The sequence below is a fragment of the Toxorhynchites rutilus genome, chromosome 2 (genome assembly GCF_029784135.1).
Source record: "Toxorhynchites rutilus septentrionalis strain SRP chromosome 2, ASM2978413v1, whole genome shotgun sequence".
NCBI classification, from domain to species: Eukaryota; Metazoa; Arthropoda; class Insecta; order Diptera; family Culicidae; genus Toxorhynchites; species Toxorhynchites rutilus.
The window spans coordinates 53,012,507-53,035,008 of record NC_073745.1 but is presented as its reverse complement, the minus strand read 5'-3'; the positions used below and the strand labels follow the sequence as shown (position 1 = coordinate 53,035,008).

At 39.8% G+C, this 22,502-nt stretch overlaps 1 protein-coding gene across 8 annotated transcripts in view; it reads left to right on the top strand.

Annotated features, from left to right (window-relative positions):
* The window catches only part of LOC129765390 (TGF-beta-activated kinase 1 and MAP3K7-binding protein 2-like), a 54,670-nt gene extending 32,595 nt beyond the window's left edge, over nucleotides 1-22,075 (top strand). For 3 of the 8 annotated variants that reach the window (XM_055765664.1, XM_055765663.1, XM_055765665.1), the window contains exons 2-4: nucleotides 8,212-9,578; nucleotides 16,550-16,822; nucleotides 16,896-21,008. In XM_055765664.1, coding sequence (XP_055621639.1) covers nucleotides 8,297-9,578; nucleotides 16,550-16,822; nucleotides 16,896-17,482 — 2,142 coding nt within the window. In that variant the 5' untranslated portion in view covers nucleotides 8,212-8,296 and the 3' untranslated portion in view covers nucleotides 17,483-21,008. Of the gene's footprint in view, nucleotides 1-8,211; nucleotides 9,579-16,549; nucleotides 16,823-16,895; nucleotides 21,009-21,195; nucleotides 21,247-21,306 lie in introns of those variants that run through there. The other 5 variants (XR_008741424.1, XR_008741423.1, XM_055765667.1 and 2 more) reach the window with 5 other exon arrangements.
* The last annotated feature ends 427 nt before the right edge of the window (nucleotides 22,076-22,502 follow it).

Here is a 22,502-nt window from a genome sequence, read left to right as displayed (position 1 = left end):
CACGTTACTAACGACGCTGGATTGAAACAGAATTGACCTTAATCCTGCGGCGGGTAACCCGAAAATGGGTGCAAAAAGAGGAGGTATCGCGTTGGAGTTGTGTGGAAAATGCGCGCGGTGGTCAAAACAAGGCAATTGGCACAAACACTGAGCTCCACACACTCTTTCTCTCTATCTCTCGCGGGCGTTGTTGTTTTTCCTTTCGTCTCCTCTGCTTTATTTTTATCTTCAAAATATATAAACAAACTATGTACACACACAGTGGTCATCCAGGGATCGGAACCGGTGGTGGTGGTCATGCTAGAGGGGGTGGAGAGAAGATGAGGGTGATTAAGGGGGTGGATGGGCGATCAGCGGTTGTGTGAGTGATGTGACTGTGTGCTCTTCATTCATGAGTTGTGCGATTCGCGTGAGTTTTAAACTGCAGGAAGAGAGCACACATTACAGTGATCGCACCGCAGCCAAGGAGGAACCGGTCGGTTAGTGCAACCCACCTGTTTCGAAGGATGGATGTAAGGGATGGTGATGCGGAACATAATGGCATCATAGAGTATCAACTTTGTTGCTTTGTTGCATTGCAGGAAAGCTTTTCAATCACAAAATGGAATCGCTACGGATTAGGCAAGAATCGGTAGCCATCCATGCCTTCGACAACCGTCAGTGACTTAACTTAAGTTCGTTTAAGAAACAAACTTTTCTCATAAAGTCAGAAGTTTTTTCATACCATCACTGAAAAATTCTTCCGACTTTTCTTGAAACCAGGACGCGATAGCTGCCTTCACATAATTGTCCAAGATGTAATCATTACCATTGAGGTATATCTTGAGTAGTTGTTGTTTTGTATGGTGAGTTCCGACTATGACTTGGTTCAATAGGGAAATTTCCATGATGTCCTTTCAGGGTAAGCCAACCGTTAAGTAGTGCTTAAACGTGGCTGGCCACATTTGGCCATCACTGGAAAAATAGAACTGGTTATAAGATACAATCCTATATTTTTGCAATAGACATAATTCCCACACATGGATAACGGTGTGGAGGATTTTTTTCGTGGCAAACGGAAGACCATTTTTTATGTTCTGGTAATATTCGTGGCTAGATGATTTTTGCTGAAATATTCTATGAATTTCGCTGGATCTGATTCCATGTCCGCTACAATGGTTTGAATAACAGGAGGCGAATAGAATAAGGCCGAATCATCTGCAAAAAGTCTTATTAGGTATTATTAGGAGCGTTGAATTTACAAAATCATTAATGAAAATCCAAAACGAGTTTCATCATTTCTATCTTGGTGAACTCCTACATTTATGGGGCACAGGCTACTATTTTTTCAGTACAACTTTCTGGTTTAGAGTGTCAAAAGCTGTTTTGAGATCGATAAATGAGCCTCCTACGAGGTCAAGGTTCAGTTTATTAATAAGTTGTTAAAATTTTGCATTTTTTACCCGTATTATATTTCATGTTTCAATTGACTTAAAACAACATCCATCATTAGGGGTCTTCGTAGCCACTTGGTTACGCGTTCGCTTACCAAGCGATCGATCGTGAGTTCAAACTCAGGGCCCTCAATTGACCATCTTTGTGTTGTTATAGAATAACTACGTCCACGCAACCATCATCAGCGATGGAAATCGATCCACGGTCGAAATGAGATCGATTCATCCATACAATGCTCTGCTCTGCAAGACACATCGGGCTGCTGTTCTATAAATAACTCAACAATGATCAATATCAACTGTCTTCGCTGTCCGGTCTGCTGAACAATGGAAGAACAGAAAGAATACCCTTATGCCTAAATGGCTACTACTGTGTGATTTACCATAATGTAATGGAACAGAATACTTAACGCCTAAATGGCTCTATTGATTTTCGCAAAATTGATAAAACATCACACCACATTACACCAATAACCCTGAAATTTCTCGCTACGCATGCCTGGGTACCCTTCCATGCTATCCGTTGTTGAACCTTTCGTCGCCCCGTCACCCAGATATGGGTGACACTTTCCTCATTCAAATTGAATAGGATTTTTAGAAGGGATTTCACAGAATAGGCACCTAAATGCATCTATAGGGTATGTAGAAAAATAATAAAATCATAACCATATTATTATAATGTTTATACTATACTTTTTATTAATCCATAGTGCGGATGGTTTGTACCGCAGTTATCTGCGAAACCCATATAAAGGGTATGTCACATCAAATTGCACCACGGAAAAAACGCTGTAGAAATTCGCCCAGTAGACCGATCCTTTTGAAAATTTTAGACAGTAAAATAAAAACTATTAAACAACTTTTGGCATTTTCTTTTTATTCATACTTCGAACCCAAGCCCGTATGCTCGCACCTTCCGCTTTACCCCGTCCATAAGGTTCTGTACAACGTCAGGTTGTAGTTTTTTTGAACAGAAATCCATTTTTTTTTTGTCCGCCTCCGATTTGACAACTTTTGGGTTCTTCCGGAGGGCCTGCTTCATAATCGCCCAGTATTTCTCTATTGGGCGAAGCTCCGGTGCGTTGGGCGGGTTCATTTCCTTTGGCACGAAGGTGACCCCGTTGGTATCGTACCACTCCAACACGTCCTTTGAATAGTGGCACGAAGCGAGATCCGGCCAGAAGATGGTCGGGCCCTCGTGCTGCTTCAATAGTGGTAGTAAGCGCTTCTGTAGGCACTCCTTAAGGTAAACCTGCCCGTTTACCGTGCCGGTCATCACGAAGGGGGCGCTCCGCTTTCCGCAAGAGCAGATCGCTTGCCACCATGTACTTTTTGGCAAACTTGGATAGTTTCTGCTTGCGAATCTCCTCCGGAACGCTGAATTTGTCCTCTGCGGAGAAGAACAACAGGCCCGGCAGCTGACGAAAGTCCGCTTTGACGTAGGTTTCGTCGTCCATTACCAGGCAATGCGGCTTCGTCAGCATTTCGGTGTACAGCTTCCGGGCTCGCGTCTTCCCCACCATGTTTTGTCTTTCGTCGCGGTTAGGAGCCTTCTGAACCTTCTATGTACGTAGGCCCTCCCGCTGCTTGGTCCGCTGGACGAATGAACTTGACAAATTCAGCTTATTGGCGACATCCCGGACCGAACTTCTCGGATCACGTCTAAACTGCTTAACCACGCGCTTGTGATCTTTTTCACTGACGGAGCATCCATTTTTGCCGTTCTTCACCTTCCGGTCGATGGTTAGGTTCTCGAAGTATCGTTTTAGTACTCTGCTGACCGTGGATTGGACGATTCCCAGCATCTTACCGATGTCCCGATGTGGCAACTCCGGATTCTCGAAATGAGTGCGCAGGATTAATTCACGACGCTCTTTTTCGTTGACGACATTTTTCCAAATTTACGAAAAATTGACAGTGAAGCATGGCCAACGTGATCTATACACTCTTATCTGATTATAAGTGAAAGCTGAAGATATAATTCCTGAAAATTAAATTTCTACAGCGTTTTTTCCGTGATGCAATTTGATGTGACACACCCTTTAATATGGCTTTCGCATTTATTATTGTTGTCAATTCGTCTTTAAATTGAAGAAAGTATTGTAAGATCATGTAAAAGTTGTCTACAAATTAAGTTTGATCATCATTTAATAATCTATTCGCCAGTTGGGTCTCGCGAGAAACTTAAAATCATCGCGTTGAGCGACGAACGTGTTAACAGTTATTGCTCAAGTGCGAGTCCCTATCTGAAAGGTCGAAAAATAATGAATTGTAGTGTTTTTTCGGATTTTAGGAATAAAGTGAAGTATTCGGGTATTTTGGTTATTGTTCAATGTACGAATAATGATCATTATGTGATGACAGCTGGATGCGTAGATGCTGTCTGTTAATCGATACCTTGCTGGTGGTATCGGTTCTGAAGCAATTGGGCGTCGAATTCAAATAAATATTTTGACACTTTAGGGCGATACCTAAGGCGTCACATAGGGGTTTTGGCAAATTCGAAAAAATGTCAAATTGGTGGCCTTCTTCGATAAAAATGAGTTATTTTCCATGAAAGATCGACGTTTGAAAGCTCATAAAAATCTAAAAAATCTAACTACAACTCGATGAATCAATTGATACCGCATAGTTATGTGTATCCATAAGGATGTGTTTGCAGGATATGTCTAATAAGGAGTATTTTCAACAAATTTTTATCAATGGAGAGACAAACTTGTTCTCATTCAAGTCCTTTATCACTAAAACATGATTTTCAATATAAAAATTGGTATCGATTATGACTGATGGAGCTCCTTCGGAGAATTTTTACTATACCCCGAGGTGCCATGTTTTTTTAAAAAAAAGAATGAATGGCATCTGCCAAAAAATCATATCTTCAATAAATGATTATAAGTGGGTGCATGATCTCGTTTTTCATCGTGTCATCATAGCGAAGCAAAATTAGGGGAGCCGCGGGTAAGACGGACAGTGGGGGTATGATGGACAGGTGGTTGATTTGTATAGTTGCATTATAAATTTCAAATTGGACAGTCATATCCATAATCACATCCAATGCATGATGGAAAGTAAAGGGAAGAAGGGATAGAACTCTTTTTTATATTGCTTTCTCTTTTTGTTCTATTTCAGTTACTGGACGCACAAATACTGGGAGAGAGTGAAATTATTCCTCTCGCGAGTGATAAACCTCTACGCTTCGTATATTATGAACCTGTCCATATCCCCCCCCCCCCACTACATGTCCATTATACCCACCGTTGAACATGTTGTACTATTCGGCTTATTTTAATTTCAGTAAAAAAACATGGAAAAACAAATTTTTATAAAACATTCGGCCAGTTATTTCGAAAACCAGTATATTGAACTGTAAGAAACTGCTTTTAAAGTTTTGAAAACATGAATTTCCAAAGATACAATTGAAGTTTTCCTTAACATGTCCGTCTTACCCCTATCTCCCCTAATTGAATTTGAAACATCAAAGAAAAAAAACTGAAAACACTCTTAGAAGCACAAGAGAGAAGCATGCAGATTAATTTTCTCTGTTACGTAATGAGTTCGACAGAAGATTTGAAGATATTTAAAAAATAATATAATTCATGTCATTTCCATTCAATGATGGAATCAACATAGAAAAAATATCAATGAAATTAAAAAGCATTAATTGAAAATAAAATCTTCAATTTTAATAGCGATATATTTTTTAAATCAAGAGAGATGGAGCTCTTGATTTCAAAAGTTTTTTTTTAATTTCAAAAATATATTTTCTGTACTTATTGGATATTTTTACTATGAATACAATTGAAACAAAACATCGCTCTCCTTTGACAGATTACTATTTGGCAGCCTGTTTGCAAATAAATTTGAGTGCATTTGAACAAAAATATGAAAAACACGTTGAAAATATACAACACAATGTTTCCAGCGCTTTATCAGATACAAAACAAACATTCAGGATAAAATGTGTTTAGAATAAAATTGTTCGCGATAAAAATGAACACATTGTTATTATAACTAACTAGTTTTTGAGAAGAAATCATTATTCTCGCTACCTTAAACCACATTTTACGATCAAATACTACTTATTAACGGTCACTGAAAAAACATATTGTCTGCTTTTGAAAAAAAGCGCACGTGGTGGTGAATATTTTGGCCACCCCTGCTATAGCGAATAAAGATTTTTCATTTAAAACGAGAGACTGACTAACATCTATGAGCATTGATCAATTGAAGCAGGTTACGTCAAATTTCGGGCGGAAGTAATTCACAGATGTTGCAACAGAGTAACTTGTACCAGAGGTGGAAGTATTGAAGACGCAGACGAAGGACCTATTCCCTGGCCTGAAGTCTTCGACGCCTTTAGGCATCTTGAACATTATTCTCAGATACTCTCTCGAAGCAGTTTATCGTAACATCGAGACGGAGTATCTAGCCACCATAGAAACATTTATTGCACCATGATTCCTTCATATGCCTAATTTGGTTTCATTTGCTTGATTACTTCTTGAGTAATTCAGAAATTTGTGTTTCATTTGTATGGCAGCTTCTGCTAAGAGGAGGGGGAGGAGTATCTAACCACCAAAGAATCATTAATTTCACCCTAAAACCTTCACATGCCAAATTTGGTTTCATTTGCTTCATTGATTCTCGAGTAATGCAGAAGTTTGTGTTTCATTTGTATGTCGGCTCCCCTTCGAGAGGAGGGTGGAGTGTTTAATCACCATAGAAACATTTATTGCACCCTAAAACTTCCACTTGCAAATTTGGTTTCATTTGCTTGATTAATTCTCGAGTAATGCAGAAATTTGTGTTTCATTTGTATGGCAGCACCCCCTTAGAGAGGGGTGTGGAGTGTCTGACTATCATAAAACATTTATTCCACTGAGAATTGAGAGATTCCACCCTAAAACCCCCACATGCAAAACCCCTTAGAGGGGGGGAGAGGTCTCGAACTATGATAAGAGTGAAGGTACCCCAGAAACCCCTACATACCAATTTTCCATAAGAATCAGACAGACATACAGAAATCTATATATATCTATATATATAAATATAAACTGTTTAGAGATTATCGAATTATAATGTATAGCATTTCAAACAAATCTTAGAGAATTTCCGATTCGATGGGTATACAAATCATGAAAATTCGTTCACAGTGAAAATAGTTATTAACGTTATCTTTATTTCATAAAAACGTGACCTGTTTTCTGATTTGGCACCCTTAATGTAAGTCGTAGTCCTACGTCAAAAAATACATCGGACTATTTACGCAACAATGGAAGCCTTATATGAACTCCTGCTGTACGGTGAAACTGAACAGTGGAACGGAAGGAATATTCTTATACCCAAAAGGCGACATTATGATATTGATTATATTGATAATTTAGATTTTTGTAGTCTCCATATACTTATCTGACAAATTAAAAAAAAACAGATATATTCGGGGCAGCAGATGGACGGATGCATGATATTGCTCTTGGTTTTAATGTACCAAAAAATGGCCTAGTGATTAGCGTCATACACATGGTCATGGGAGTTTGATTCTCGTTATAATCGAGGATTCTTTCGTCAAATAAAAAATACTCTTACTTGCACGCGTATTTTCGAATCTATCGCTCAAAATACCTACAATGAAGACGTGATATTTAGTACAGAAATCTCAACCGAATACTGATTTAGTAAAATACTAAAATGTCTGCACCAAAAACGATGTCGGCATTAGGTAGCCACAATCTTGCGAAAATCAGTGATCTTGAATAAGCGTGTATCACCTGTATCACGCGTTGTCCGATCAATACTCATGAATTACATTCTCAACCTCTGTCTCTTGTAATTATTGGCTGGAAACAGAGAGGAAAATGTAACAACAACACAATTTACTATTTTGTGTATCATGATGGATTCATTGGCAAGCACTCCACCGAGAAGCATTGTTTCAGGGGGGACACGGATAGAATCGAAGTTCTTGAATCTATCTATTAATACCAGAACCGACATCTGTAATGGCGGCGAAAACAATTTCAAATATCCCAAAATAACTATCACCACAATCCGGTATCATCGGACGGTGTGTGCGGGTCATAAAGCAAGATCACCTGCAGGTGGGTGTTGCTTCGGAATGTCTCATAAACACACGTTCCAACCATACACCAAACCTGGTCGTACGTTTGACTTCACAATTGATTTACACACTCTGCCAGCCATCATCATCGTCATTAGGGTATTTTTCGTGGTGTTGTTGTTGTTGTTTTCTTCTACAACTGCGTCCACGCTTCCCTTTCGCGTGGCTTCTTGTGTTAGACGCTACTGCAGATGGGAACGGATGACCTCGGTCAGCGTGTGCGGCAGTGGTTAACAACACTCGCGCGAAAAAAAAACCATCACAATTCGAATCCCACAATTGAACACCCGTAGATACTTGTGTATCGGTATACCACACGGTTCTCGCTCGAAGAGGATCCGCGCGCGTCCCATTCTCACCGGACCAGCGCATATTTCACCGTTAATTTGCTTTCAAATAAATAGAATTTGCTGATTCGGTTCGGTTTACCATTACCCGCGGGGCGTTCCATCTGCCGCCCCTTTATCGGAACACGCAGTCGTTTCCAAACCGCGCACCACACATACACACATACCAGAGCGCGCAATGATCGGCTGATGTAACCAGTTCTGAGAATCGCTTCAACAAGTTTCCCTTTTTTTCGCCCGCAAACTGATAAGCGATTGTTTACAAATGCCATTTGATTAATTGTTCGTCTTCTTTTTTTTCTCTTTGTTCTAGAGTTGAGCTACGTGATTGCTGTTTTGACGGCTGGCCCTTCGATTCCGATTCCGCGAGGTGTACCGCCGGACGAGGATGGCAGATTATGGCGACTAACCGTTCCAGGAAGCCGCCAGAACATGATACGTCCACCGAATCCTACGGTCCCAACATCACCAACAATAACAACAGCAGCAGCCTTCTAAAGCAACGACGATCGTCGTGTTCCTGCTCGAACATCGCTATTATGCAACTGTTCCACGAGATGAAGCAAAAATTTCCAACCGTACCGGATCACGTAGTGTCGGATCTGGTGACAGCCAACTGTCACAACCGTCCAGCCTGCATCGATAGCTTGGAGAAGGCAGTGCTGGGAACTCCGGCCGCCGTCCAAGCATACCCTTCACAATCCATACACAGTACGAGTTTGAAGCGGCGTATCAACGAGCGTAAGCTGAACCGACTCGAGAATAATTTGAGTGGTGGGAGCAGTGGGAGCAGCAGCAGGGAAAGTAGTGTCGATAAGATACCCAAGTGTGCTGGCGGCACTACTGGTAGCAGTGGAACCAATTTCGCGAATGCGAATAACAATAATAGGCTACTCGACTCTGATGATATAACACGTGACGGTTTCGGCAGTGCAAACAACACTGATAATCGCTCGGCGACGACTGCTTTTGATAACAACAACAATCGAATCGCGTTGAGCAGACCAAATACGCTCGCGTTTAGTGGTCCTCGGCCAACACGAGTGGCACCGTTACCGCCCATTAGTTCCACCATTACGGCTAGTCCTGAACTGGGCGAGACCGTCAATGTACAGCTCAACGTGACCGTATCCCCAGTGGCCGGAAGGAGTCCCGTCGGACAAAGACATACCTCAACCCTGCAGCTGCAACCCGAGCCTCCCTATTCCCGCGAGTTAGCGCAAGCATCCAGTAGTTTTAACACAGCCACTCCACAACCACCCGGAGGCAATGGCCGGAGCTCCACTTCGGTTAATTTAACCCTCCGGCAACCCACCGATAGCCCACAGTCACCCATTCACATACACGCTAGTCCCCTGAAATACACAGCCAAAGGTTTTAATGCCCAGTCGGGCATTCAGAGCAAACTGGAAATCACGTTCCGCGACGGATTTGGATCGATCAGCGCCATGAGGACGCACGTTCCGGGATACGATCCCTCGCCAAGCGGTGCAGTGAGCGCTGGTGAGAGTTTACAACAGAGCCATCTGCAGGAGCTACCGCACTGGGATCAAACGCAGCTGCAGCAGCAAATGACGCAAAACTTGCCCACAGCTTTCAACGCTGGCAGTGCGCAATTTGCAGCAAGTAACGAGAGCGATGGACTTGACCGGCAGCAGCTGTATCAGAATTATCTCACAGGTTAGTTTTACTCTGACAGGGGATTTTTATTTTCTTGTAACAGTGTGCATATTCGGAATATTGTTGTACGTGTGCATTGATTGTTTCTTGATGCCCATGATAGCTATACATGGTGTGCTGAGAAGCGGGAATCGTTTCGAACTTCTGTTTTCTAAGCGACTCATTATTTTAGATGCGGTAGTAAATTAGTCAACCTGAGGAACCAATTTTGCTCGATTTGTGTTTATGTCGAACACTTATTTTCTTGTTTTGCTTATCGCGTGGGTTACGAACAGATTTGTAGTTGATGAAAAATCAAAGAGAGCAGAACATGATAGAACATGTTATAAAAAACTGTATCCCACCGTGACGTGGTGCGGAGTAGCGTCATTCCGCTAAAATACTAGTGAATTTGTTCTATTACGCATCCCTGAATTTGTTTGGTGATGTTAGGAATGTGATGTCAAGGATGAACATCGCGAATTTGAAATTAAAGCAGGTAGCAAATACCGAATTTCCTCGTTCCTTGCTTGTTTATTTACACTGTATCAAAAAATTGTCCGTACAATACTAGCTATCTATATATTTATAAAAATGGAGTGAAGTCAGTCTGTCTTTCTGTTTTTCTGTCGTTCTGTCTGTCTGATTCTCATGGACTCGGAAACTACTGAACCTATCGACATGAAAATTGGTATGTAGGGGTTTTTGGGATCGGAGAAGGTTTTTATGATAGCTCGAGACCCGCCCCCCTCTCTCTAAGGGGGGACTACCATACAAATGAAACACAAATTTCTGCATTACTCGAGAATTAATCAAGCAAACAAAACCAAATTTGGCATGTGGAGATTTTAGGGTGCAATAATTTTTTTACAGTGGTTAGACACTCCACCCCCCTCTTCAAGGGGGAGCTGCCATACAAACGAAACACAAATTTCTGCATTACTCGAGAATTAATCAAGCAAGTAAAACTAAATTAGGCATATGGAGGTTTTAGGGGGCACGAAACCTTTCTATCTATTCTTTCTATATCTCCTCTCTAAAGAGGAGGAGGGGAGGATGCTGAACTACTCGAAAACCAATCAAACAACTGGAATTAAACTTAGCATATAGAGGTTTTAGGGTGCAATAAACGTTTCTATGGTGGATCGACATTCCTCCCTGCTCTCTAAGGGGAGGCTACCATACAAATGAAACACAAATTTCTGCATGGAGCCAAATTCGGCATGTGAAGGTTTTTGAATATAAGAAATGTTTCTATGATGGTATGCCACCCCTCCCTCCTCTGAAATGGAAAGGGGTCCCGTAAAAATAACACAAATATATTTTAACCAAGCATGACAATTGAATTTTTTTAATGTGATAAAACGCACTCCTATATCTTTTTCTATCTATATAAATAAAAATTGATCACCGAATGTGTTGATAAGAGCAAAACTCGAGAAAGGAATTGGCAGATTTAGGGTTGTCTTTATTCTATTATATTTTCTGTATCATACATTTAACATGTAACGGAGAAACATGTTGTTTGCAAGTGGTTGAAAAATCTTGAACGAGAATTGTATCTGAAAATAATCTGATATTATAATGACGAGTTTTGGAAAAAAGCTAGGGATTTTATAGTAAAAGGTAATTTTAATGCGATTGGACCTATGAACGTGCCCTTAGTAAAAAAATGTGAATGTGATATCGGCAAATAAATTGATCACTGATCACGAACATTACTTCACGATGAAAACGGAATGAAACGCAAACAAATTGCTTCCAATTCATTTCGTTTTCACCGTGAAGTGACGTTCGTGATCAGGCCCATTGTAAACAAGGAGCGGAAGGGAAATATTTGCGCTAGGGTATGATTAATGAATCTCTGCTGAGACAAATATTCTGTCTTTTTCATTACTCCAGGCAGTTAACATCGCTTGTCGTCATAAGGGCTTTATTGACGAAGCAGGCGTTAAGGTTGTGCGCCAAATAATTTTTTGGGGAATACCAAGCTAGACCATCGTGACTGTCGTGCTGGATTGTTATAAGTTATTTGCGTTCGCTACTAGGATTGTATTTGAGCTAATCTTGATCTAATGAAGCCATGCTGCTCTTTTCGAGGTTATTAAGATTAACAGAAAGAATTTATTTCGTTTAGGATAGCGCCAAATGATTAGAAGTGTTTATATTCTTAGTCGCTTCAAACCCCCAATGTATGGCCCTGTATGCATACTATGGTGAACGCTTGTTTGGTGTTGGTTGGTTTATGTTGTACGAACGATGTCTAGAGGTGCGATCCCACTGAGGAAATACTTTTTTTTTATCTGTATTATAGTGACTTTCAACTCATTTGGCTGGTTCGTCACTTCTACTTCCATTTTTGGAAGAATGTCGGGAGTGAGAATTGAACTCGTGACCTTGAGCGTGAGAGGCATGGATGTTACCACTACGCCAGATCGCCTCCACAGAGGAAATACTAAATAACATGTAGTATGATATTAGAAATTGCAAGTATTGTCATTGTTATTGTTTCCATACGGTGCGAAATATATATTGATATAGTTATGAGGTGTGGAATAATGGTGTAATATAATCGACCAAACCGTTCTACTAAACACTTATTTCTGAAATTTCGCATCATTATAAAATAATAACCGATGTTATAAACAAGCGACTTGAATAAAATAACAGCGTAGTTCTACGTCAACAATGCGGTCGTGTCTTGGACACAACCTCCTATGATTTTTTCTTAATAGGAACTAACGCTTTCGAAATGTCTTCGCCTGGTACAACGTCATTCTTAAGTACTCAATTGAGATACCTATATCCAGGGGCGTAGGGTTATCGGGTAACACCTGGGGCGGGAGACTTACGTGTGACGTCTCCAATCAAATTTTGTTATCAAGTCTTTGACTATGTTTTCTTATTTACCAAATTAAATGGTTCAATCAACGTTTTCAGTTCACTGTTAGATAGCATGTACCGGAATTGAATTCAATTTCGGCTACTTCTCTTGACGCTTTTATTTAGCTTTTATTTAGCTTACCCTGTAATTTGTATGTTTGTATGTTTGTAACATGTTTGTCTGTAGCGCTTTATCACATTAAAATTTGAACCCCTTCCTGTTGACCGAATGATCTGAAATTTGGAACACATTTTTATCTCTGCAGTCATTATAAAACTGCGTATTTCATGATTTTAAAAATCCAAGATGGCGGCCGCTACAAAATGGCGGTTTAAACGGTTTCATTCAACTTGATATGTTTGTATGTCTGTAGGGTTGTCCCACAATCATAAAAATTTGACCCCGATCCTTTTGATTTATTGATCTGAATTTTAGAACAAACCTTTATCTCTGCTGTTTTTATAATACTGTGTATTCCATCATCTTGAAAAATCAAATTTGGCCGCTGATAAAAAAATGGTTCAATGGGTTGACTTGGAGAACACACTACATTATGAACAACATAAATTCAAAAAGATGTATGCATTTTTTTGCAATCCCCTCAATATCGGTATCGAATGAAATGATTTGACTAATAGAATACAGTACATCATGAAAATAGTCCGAAGAAAATTAGGTAAGAAATAAAAATAAAAAAAGGTTCAATTGTTTTATTGTAGAGAAGTATACTAATCATACAGATAATGTACTAAAAACTAGAAAATAAAAAGAAAATAAAAAAAACTTTTAAAGTTAAACGGTTTAATATACTAGAAGCTAGAAAATAATTAGGCAAGTAGCAGTTAATAGTTATCACATCCATTCCTTCATTAATCCAGGGCAATGATAAGACTAAAATAAAATCGTGTGGCACATCGGATTTCCATTATCCACAGTTAGTTGTTTCATCATATGCCCAAGATTTTATTTTAGTCTTATAATTGCCTTAGATTAATGAAGGAAGGGATGTAATAACTATTAACTGCTACTTGCCCTATTATTTTCTAGCTTTTAGTACATTAAACCGTTTAGCTCAAACAGTTTATTTTTCACTTTTTTTATTCAACTGAACTGACTGCTCTGACATGAGAGTCAAATTTTGTTTTTTTTTTTTTTGCATTGAATAAATAGCTAGTGCACTGTTTATGCGCAACTAAAGGACGTAGCGAGTGGTTTTGACGAAATTGTATACTTTCCCTCGAATACCCCGCGTCGTTTTTTGACAGTTCGTTGCTCAACCTTATCTGCCATTTATTCCAGCATCCTTTATTTTTGGTGCATTTATAGTTACTACGCCTTCAATATTGGCCTTTTTCAAGGCTAGAGGCGAACGAATTTTGTAGTTTAAAGCCTCTATAAAAGAAAAAAAATCAATCAATCTAGTTACTACCATTCTTCTAAAGCTGACAATTGTCCAAAACTTCTTGAGTAAGTGAATTTGAGGGCAATTCGCTATGTTGAAGTCCTTTTCAATAAAATCTACGATGTTGCCGGTTCTAGAGACAATTTAAAAATTCTAACCAAAACGTCACAGGTCGTTCGTGTGCATCTATGTACTGTAGAATACCCCTTTTGAGACTTTCTCGCTTCGAGTCCACAGTCTACATTCTATCAACAGCCTCAGTTTTCCATTCTCATGCACATTTGTCACATCTCATACACATTTGTCAGCGAAACAAACCTGAGCTTGTATTTGACTTTTGAGGACTTTTTTCCGAAATATATTTTTCCTTGAAATTTCTTTAAGTTTTTTGAAACATTGTATCTTAATCAGACAGCTGGATTCCAAGCTAAGATTTTATTTAGTTGAGTTCCCGAATTCGCAGAATTCCAATGTTATCGTTCTTTGTATCATGACCAACCCTTCAGGTGTGCCCCCATTTCCTTTGTTCGGATTTACTGATCGACCCTCTGTAAGAATTACTGGGTAATGAAAGTTGACATCAGTACTGCCTTGTTGTAAGCTGGTTAGTATATCGGCATTACAGCAAGCAGACCTGAAAATATTCGTAAAATTAACGTGGTAGAATTAAAGCACTGACACTAATCTAGCACTAAATTAATCTAGGGCAATGATGAGACTAAAATAAAATCATGGGGCACGTCGGACTTCCATTATCCACAGTTAGTTGTTTCATCATATGCCCCACGATTTTATTTCAGTCTCATCATTGCCCTAGATTAATGAAGGAAGGGATGTGATAATTACTGACTGGTACTTGTCTAATTATTTTCTAGCTTTTAGTACATTAAACCGTTTAACTTAAAAAGTTTTTTTTCCTTTTTTTTATATTTAAATTTTTAATTTTTAGATTACTTCCTCGATTCGCAACAGCATCCAAGAAATAAAATGCAACTTCAAATATACTCTAATTAATCACCAAAATGTCCCAAGCTTTAATAATAACGGAAAATGTGCTATTTTCCCATTATAGCATTTGTATAATATGTATGCTATAGCAATATAAGAGCAATATGAGCGTGCGAAACAACAGACACATTGCAAAAAAGCACGCATTGAAGCTTTTCGCATATTTTGCCACATACACGGCCGGAAGTTATATGAGGTACTTTCCCACGATGTAGTCAGTTTGCACAACGACATTTAGATACATCTATTCCGATCTCCACCGACGAGAACCATACTACTGTTTGCTCCGTTGCATACTGAGTTTAAGCTCTCAGACGTTTCCACTGTTTTTCGTATGCAATGATTATCACATCGTCGGCTGGTAACGATCATTCTCATTCAAACCGTACACCACATCGTTTCGCATCACAACACATCAACAAACCAACACAAACAGCCATGGTTGGATATGGCAAAGGAGGAAAAGTGAAGAGAAAGGCAAAATCCCGCTCGAACCGTGTTGATCTGGAGTTCCCCGCAAGGGTAGCTAGGCCGAGCGCGTTAGTACCAGTGCACCAGTTCACCTAGCCGGCGTTATATAGCTTCGGCCGCCGAAGTGATCGAGTTAGCTGGCAAAGCTGCTCGCGACGATGAGAAAATCCGCATTCGGAACAGAACACATTCGGTTCGGTGGACATCAAGACAACAGGCAGTTGCAGCGAGTGGCGAGGCAAACGCAATCGCAAAACGGCATCAGGTAGCAGAAGAAAAAAGTTTCGTTCTTTATACAAACTGCTTTGGTGGCAAATCCAGAACAAGGCGGCATCGAGGGCGTTCGAAATGTTTTTTTTTTTTCAAAACCACGAGTACTAAGTTTTCTAAATTGGAACCATTCCATAAAACAAGGCACTTTTCAGGGCCATTAAACCTTCCAAAAAAGAGTTTAGGAAATACAGTTCAATGCTTTCTAAAACAATATCCAAAATAATAATAAAACACAAATTTTCATAATTTGTTTGCCAGGATATGATGAGTATGTGAATTTGGCAGTTGTTCTGAGCTTATTGATTTTCACCAATTCTTAAATTGCTTCTAGATTGAAAGTACAGTAATTTACACTTTTTTAGCTAATTGGACATTTAGCTAATTGGACGGACCTGTAATGCGACATATTTAGTTGGACATTTTTGTAAACATAGAGTTCGGGGTCCAAATTATGACCCCACATTGAAAGTCGACACTGTACCACTGTCATCGCAAATGTTCAATTACAGGTTAAAATTACCTCCAATCCGATACTGAGTGGTGGTAATGCGACGTGCCATTGAATGTAATTTACTGTACAATATGTCACAAGCTGGATGGGAAGAAATTTTCCAACTGTGAAAGCTGTGGCGAGTGGCAAATGCAATCGCTAAACAGAAAGGTTTAACCGAACAAGATGGGAATATCGAGTGATAACAAAATACAACACCAAAGGTTCTTTTCAGAACCATCAACATATTCATAAAGAGTAAACAGTAAACTAATCCATTTTTCAGGTTGATAGGTAGGTATTCACGTAGGAGAAGAAAATAAAACAATATATTTAAAATATATATTTAACAAAAGCTGTCCCCTTTGTATAGTCCTACGTCACTCCCGTTATGTCCCCGACATTACCCACCCGTCTTTTTCAAGAATCGATCGTTCCTCAATTATTCTCGGCTTTTTTTTCAGAGATAGCGATAACGCATCAGGTTGGTCAGAAAAATCGGCTGTGCGAGGAGGTGGACCGATATCGGCAGCAGCTGGGGTCGATTCAGCGGGAAATTCGGGTGCTGAAACAGCCGATATCGCGAATCGATGTAGATTTTGTCAGCAGAGAGGTCCAACTGCTGGAGGAGGAGGTAGACCGAATGCAGAAAGAGGTCGACTCGGCCGAGTTGATGGGACCTAACCAAATACCGGTTGCATCGGTTGCTGACGGCCTTAGCGCACTCAATATAGAAGGTAGGATTTTTTGGAACGTTTGATGCACTGAACGGAAATGAATAACGATAACTGTTCGTTTTTTTTTGTCTAGGATTTCCGTCTGTTTCGACCGGCCCTATCATCAATCGCCCTCCTCGGCCGCCCAGACCGCCGCCTCCGAAATTTCCCCCAAATCATCCACCCGCACCTACAGCAGCAGCAGTTTCCACATCGTATACGATCGAAGGGCGATACTCCGGCCGTTCGAACTCGACTCCCGCCGCCATCGTCGCCGGAATGAGCGATTCCGCAGGCGTCAGTGGCGCAAGCACCGGAGAGCAATGGACTTGCAGCCTTTGTACATTCCAGAACCATGAACTCATGACCAGATGTGAAGTGTGTTCGTTGCCCAAAATGCCCGGTAGACTATCGTCCCAGTGTTCCGCTCCCGCAGCATCATCTTCGTCTTCACCATCACCTTCGCCGCTATCATCATCCGCATCACCAATTTCATCCGCCTCGACGCCTCCCGTTACGACGATTTCCACACCGCCAGTGGCAACCACTGTTTTGCTGCAATCCTCTGCCTCCTCTTCCTCGGTTGCTTCGATACCGGTGGCGGCGACCTCAACGCCACAATCGCAATCACCACCGTCCATACAAAACGCTCAATATCAGAAATCGTCAATAGAGTGCTGAGTGGAGCGGAAATTCACGGAATCCGGACTGGGAGGAAGAGGAGGACTAGGATAACTACTTTAGCCTGCTAAAAGAAAAAAAAAATGTCGCCAGAGATCAATGTGAAGAGTGTTGATTTGCACACAACGAAAGCCACACTAATTTTGGGCTCCGCAATACTACTGCATGACAGCGTTGCGCACGACGATTGAACTGTGAGAGCTTTTAGCGAGTGCATAGTGCCTAGATTATGAAACCTAAACCAAAACAACAACAAAAACGAATCAAATCGATTCTCGAAAGCTCGATGAAAATTGACCAAGTGTGCTTGGGAACTGTGGGTGCCGTTGCCGGTGTTACAGTGACCTAAATGTAGGACGCTTTGCTGTATATCAATGAGTGTTACCCCGTTTTGAATAACCAAAAACGATTTTGTATATGCCTAACGTACGATGATTTTATAACATTTTAAGATTGATGTGTGCGTGTGCATGTGCAACAACTGTGCGAAACCCTCCTCTGGAAGGAAACCCGAGCATATTTGGCTCGTTACTATTTAAGAGTAGCGCTTAACCGAAGTGTGATAACCTTAATACCTTAAATTGTTTGATACAAAGTGATAATTTTTAATAATTCGGGCCGGATGTGTATTGGTATACAAAACTAGGATATAACGTGGAACGAAACAATTTTTATCAGGTATGTTCGATAGGTTAAACGAAGATTTTACGAGAGAGGGGCTCTTCTCAACAAACAACATTCTTTTTGACTAACCAATATGAGGGAGTATTCTCAGACAACCGGCCTACCTGCCCGGTTTGCGAACCATTCCGGCATTCGTAAGTGGCCAGATCGGCAGTTCACTTTTCCACAATCTACATCTTTGTAGAATATAACATCGTGAAAATGTGTAAGTCTGGAAGAATTTTTTTTATGATTGATATAACATAATCTTTCGTACGCTTTTTGGATCTCGACCAAGCCGTGAAGCGCGTGGAGTCACTTTTTTCTTGATTCATAGATATTTAATCGGGGACAGAATCAACTATCGGTTTAATCGCCCCCTAGAAATAAGAGTGACCTATAAAATTACTTTCGGGGGAACGCTTTTTCCGTCACATCTTCAGTAAAGAATTCATCTTCTATAGTTGCTTGCAAATTGAGACATTTGGCATCAAAACTATTTTTTGAAAACCCCGATTTCGGTGATTTTTTGGTTTTCAAAAAAAAAACTCAAATTTAACGTCTGCCACACTAGTAAATGAAGTCCGATTGAGCTAATATTTTGCATAGGGTATATTATCTTGCTAATCAACATTTCGTGGCATGTTCCGAATGAAAAATCGAGATAACTATTTTTATTGACACCCAAAACCATATGTTTCGTCTCATATTTCGAAAAAAGAACACTGCAGCTCCGAGACCAGTGGACGGGATTTCCACTTCCTGACATGTATGTCCATGTTTGTCAGGTACTTTTTCACTGTTTGGCTAGTTGTACCGATCTCCCGGCCAAGCGCACGCAGCGATGTAGCTACTTTTCCCTCGACAGCATCCTTTGGTGCTTCTTGTCGCTCAGGGTCGTCGGCCGTCCGGAACCGGGCTTTCTTTCGATGCTCTTATTGTTTTCCAATAGTGCCAAGATGTTGTAGATATCGGAACGGGTGTATCCGGAATCCAAAAAGTGCCGCACGATGTCCGTTTTCCATGCGACAGGGTACCGTTCTTTGAACGCGCACATTTCTGAGCGGATTAGCTTCACTGTTTTCGCCATCACGGTTAGAATTCGACTGAAAGAGCTGTCAACATGGGTTACTATGATTGATGATGCATGAGTAGTTTGGACAGTGAGTGAGAAGGTAAACCCATGAAAAATCGGCAATTTGTGTTCATTTTTTGATGCAAACGTTAATACCTGAGACGAGACAAGACAATAGGGGGCCGATTCCGGACCACCACTTCTGTCAAACTTGGACCACTTGTAACTCGGCTTCTGATTGGTTGATGAGGAAAATAATTGACAAAGATAAATATACAAAAATGGGATTTCCAACATTTTCACAGTGTTGCCAAATATATTCAAAATTGAATAATAGTTGCATTCACATTTCATTTTAGCGAAAATTTCTATTATGGATTCTTTGTAAGTTTTCGTTTCTATTACGTCCGGTGTTCAGTTCCTGAAGAGGGAAACATTGCATCGGTATTTCCACCCTACATCTTTTTGTGATTCTCTTGCATTCTAGCATAGCATAATAGCAGCGGCCTAGCAGAGATGAACATTCAATTATTTTCCAACCGTAAAGCATAAATCATGTTGGAACCTGAATGAAGCATACATAACAACAAATAAAAACCTGAATAAACGCTATGTTATATTTTGGAAATGTATTATTTTATCAATATTTCAGTACTGTTAGTGTTTGAACGATATCAAAGTTCAATTATAAAGCCTTATTCCTGTTCACGGTGAAAACGAAATGAATTGTATCCGCGATGAGAACGATACAGTGTCGACATATGGATACGAAATTGGTTTTTAACAAGTCTAACTACTCGGCCCGAAGGCACTTTTAAATTGTTAAAATCTGAATGAAAATTTTTACTTGGCGTTATTTATTTACTTGAAGCACGTCTTTCTTACCCTAACTTGAGCAATTTTCTATACACTTTCCGAAATTCTCACTAAAACTTATCATTATAATATAAAATTATCTTCAGATACAGTTTTTGTACGAGATTATTTTACCAAATGAAGAAAGCAAAGTTTTTCATTCACATTGAACACTAATTTGATACGAAAAAGTTAATTTTTATTCATAATTTCTATTTGAAAAGGTTCAATTCCACCTGAAAACTCATCATTTTCTTTAACTCGTGAAACGATATTTAATGGCGTGTCGTTCATTTCGATTTCATCGTGAAGTGTAAACGGTAAAGCCCATAATCTCTTGATAAATAAAATATCATACTCCAACTATCAAATCTACGTTTTCTATTTAATTTTTCACATTTAATTTTTTTACATACCAAAATAACAGGAAAGTACTTATTGTTTGAAATATGTGACATTCGGTTGAACAATTAATACAAAAAAAAATGTGCAGCTCAGAAAATACATGATACGAAGAACACATGTTTTTCATGGGGAAATAATCTTCCGAAATTTTATAACATTTGGCAACCTTCATATCTCGCTTTCCTGTTATCTAGCACTTGGTCGACGAAAATGCAGAAAGAAGAGTAAGAAGCCAGTTTTCACGTCTTGTCTTAGGTTAATACCATTCCCAGGGTCTCAGACCGACTGCAAGCGTCGAAATTCGGTAACGAAAAGTGCTGATTTGTTGAGCAGGAACCCTGTCAAAATGCTCGTGATAAATTATGAACACGATAAGTTATTTTTTATCATTACCATACTGATTTATTGTTGTATCCATAAATTGAAGCTGTAAAACACATTTAAAGAAAAAACGTTATAGTAGTGCTAATGTAAAGTATTATCCGTATGAATACGAACAAAAAATATAACAATTGTTGAATAACTGTTCTGTGTGCGTGTTTTTTCTTACTAACCGATATCATCCGAAAATTTAACTTGCATGAATCTATTTCTTGACTTAGAAACGCGTCAGAAGCTTCTCATTTCTTCCCACCAATTTCAGCGATTTTATCACTTCTCCGTGGAACATACAATCCGCGACACCAATAATATGTTTTTCAATGTTTCTTTCTAGAAGTAACCTCAGGGCAGGACATCCACATATATCTTTCTCCTGGTCAGAACAGTAAGTTATCCTTCGACCTGTAAAATACAATATTAACTAAAGGTATTTTTTCCATTTTAGAAATAATTCACTCTTGGGTTGTTTCGTAGTTCCACGTCGCAGGGTAGTAGACAGACTCATCCCAGAGAGAAGGTCAGCCCCCTTCTTTCGAGCGCCAAACGAGCTCACTCCTTAAGCAGCCGACGTGTGCGCGTGTGTGTGGCTGTGTGCGTCCATCCCAGACAGTTGAGTAGCCAACAGATTCATACTCTGTGTTACCATTTAATAGCAGCTTTTTTCACTGTTTCCGGCTGATCGATTCGTGTGCAATGGAAGGAGAATTTGAGAAAAAAATTAGCGTCTCAAAAATGACTGAACATGGCGTGTATTTTTGTCCGATAATGATGATGAGGCAGGAAGCAGTAGTAAATTTGACATTTAGTAGAATCACAAAAATAAGATAATTTTTCTATATAGCTCAAAATAGTCAAATCCAATTCCCTCCCTCAGTTACCACAAACATTTGATGTATGGGATAGGATATACGAAAGAAAAAAAGATAGCGTTCACAGCTTAGCTCCATTCAAGCAGAAGTGAGAACAAAACGTAGGGGAATTTAACTTATTATATCCTTAAAACAATAAACTAGTCCTACTTGTAAGTTGGCTTTAGGTAACTTATAAAGAAAAAAAAACTTTACGAGTCCGGTGATGAACTCAACTACACACGCATTGCAATACGATTAGTTATAATTGTTGATCTGTTAAGAACCTGTAACGAAAAATAATACATGAATAAAATATCAGAAAGCCTTTTTGCGATTACACCCAGGTTTTTTTTACGCGGATTTTCCAATTAATGTGGCTTTTTTTACGCAGATTTTCCAATTAACGCGGTTTTTTCAAGCGGTACCCGCGTAAAAAAAGATCAGTGCAATATCACATCTCCCCCTCAGCTCACATTTTTCTCTTATGTTCCCTCGGAGCAAATTACGGTAATTAGTGCTTGTAAGGGAGTTTAGCGCTTAGTGCCGCACCTTATCATGATTCTTACGTGGATTTTAGGTGTTGGGTAACGGGGAGCTCGCCGGACGGTACAACGGAACGGGGTTTATACGGGCAGCTATTCGTGAATGTCTTTTCCTGACTACTTAGCTCTGGACGGTCCAACAGTGGTACTGCATGTGCATCGGCAAAAGAGTATACAAATTACTAGGGCATCTTCTAGCAACAGCAGATGGCCTCATTCGTGAAGGAAACTGAAGTATAGCTACCAGT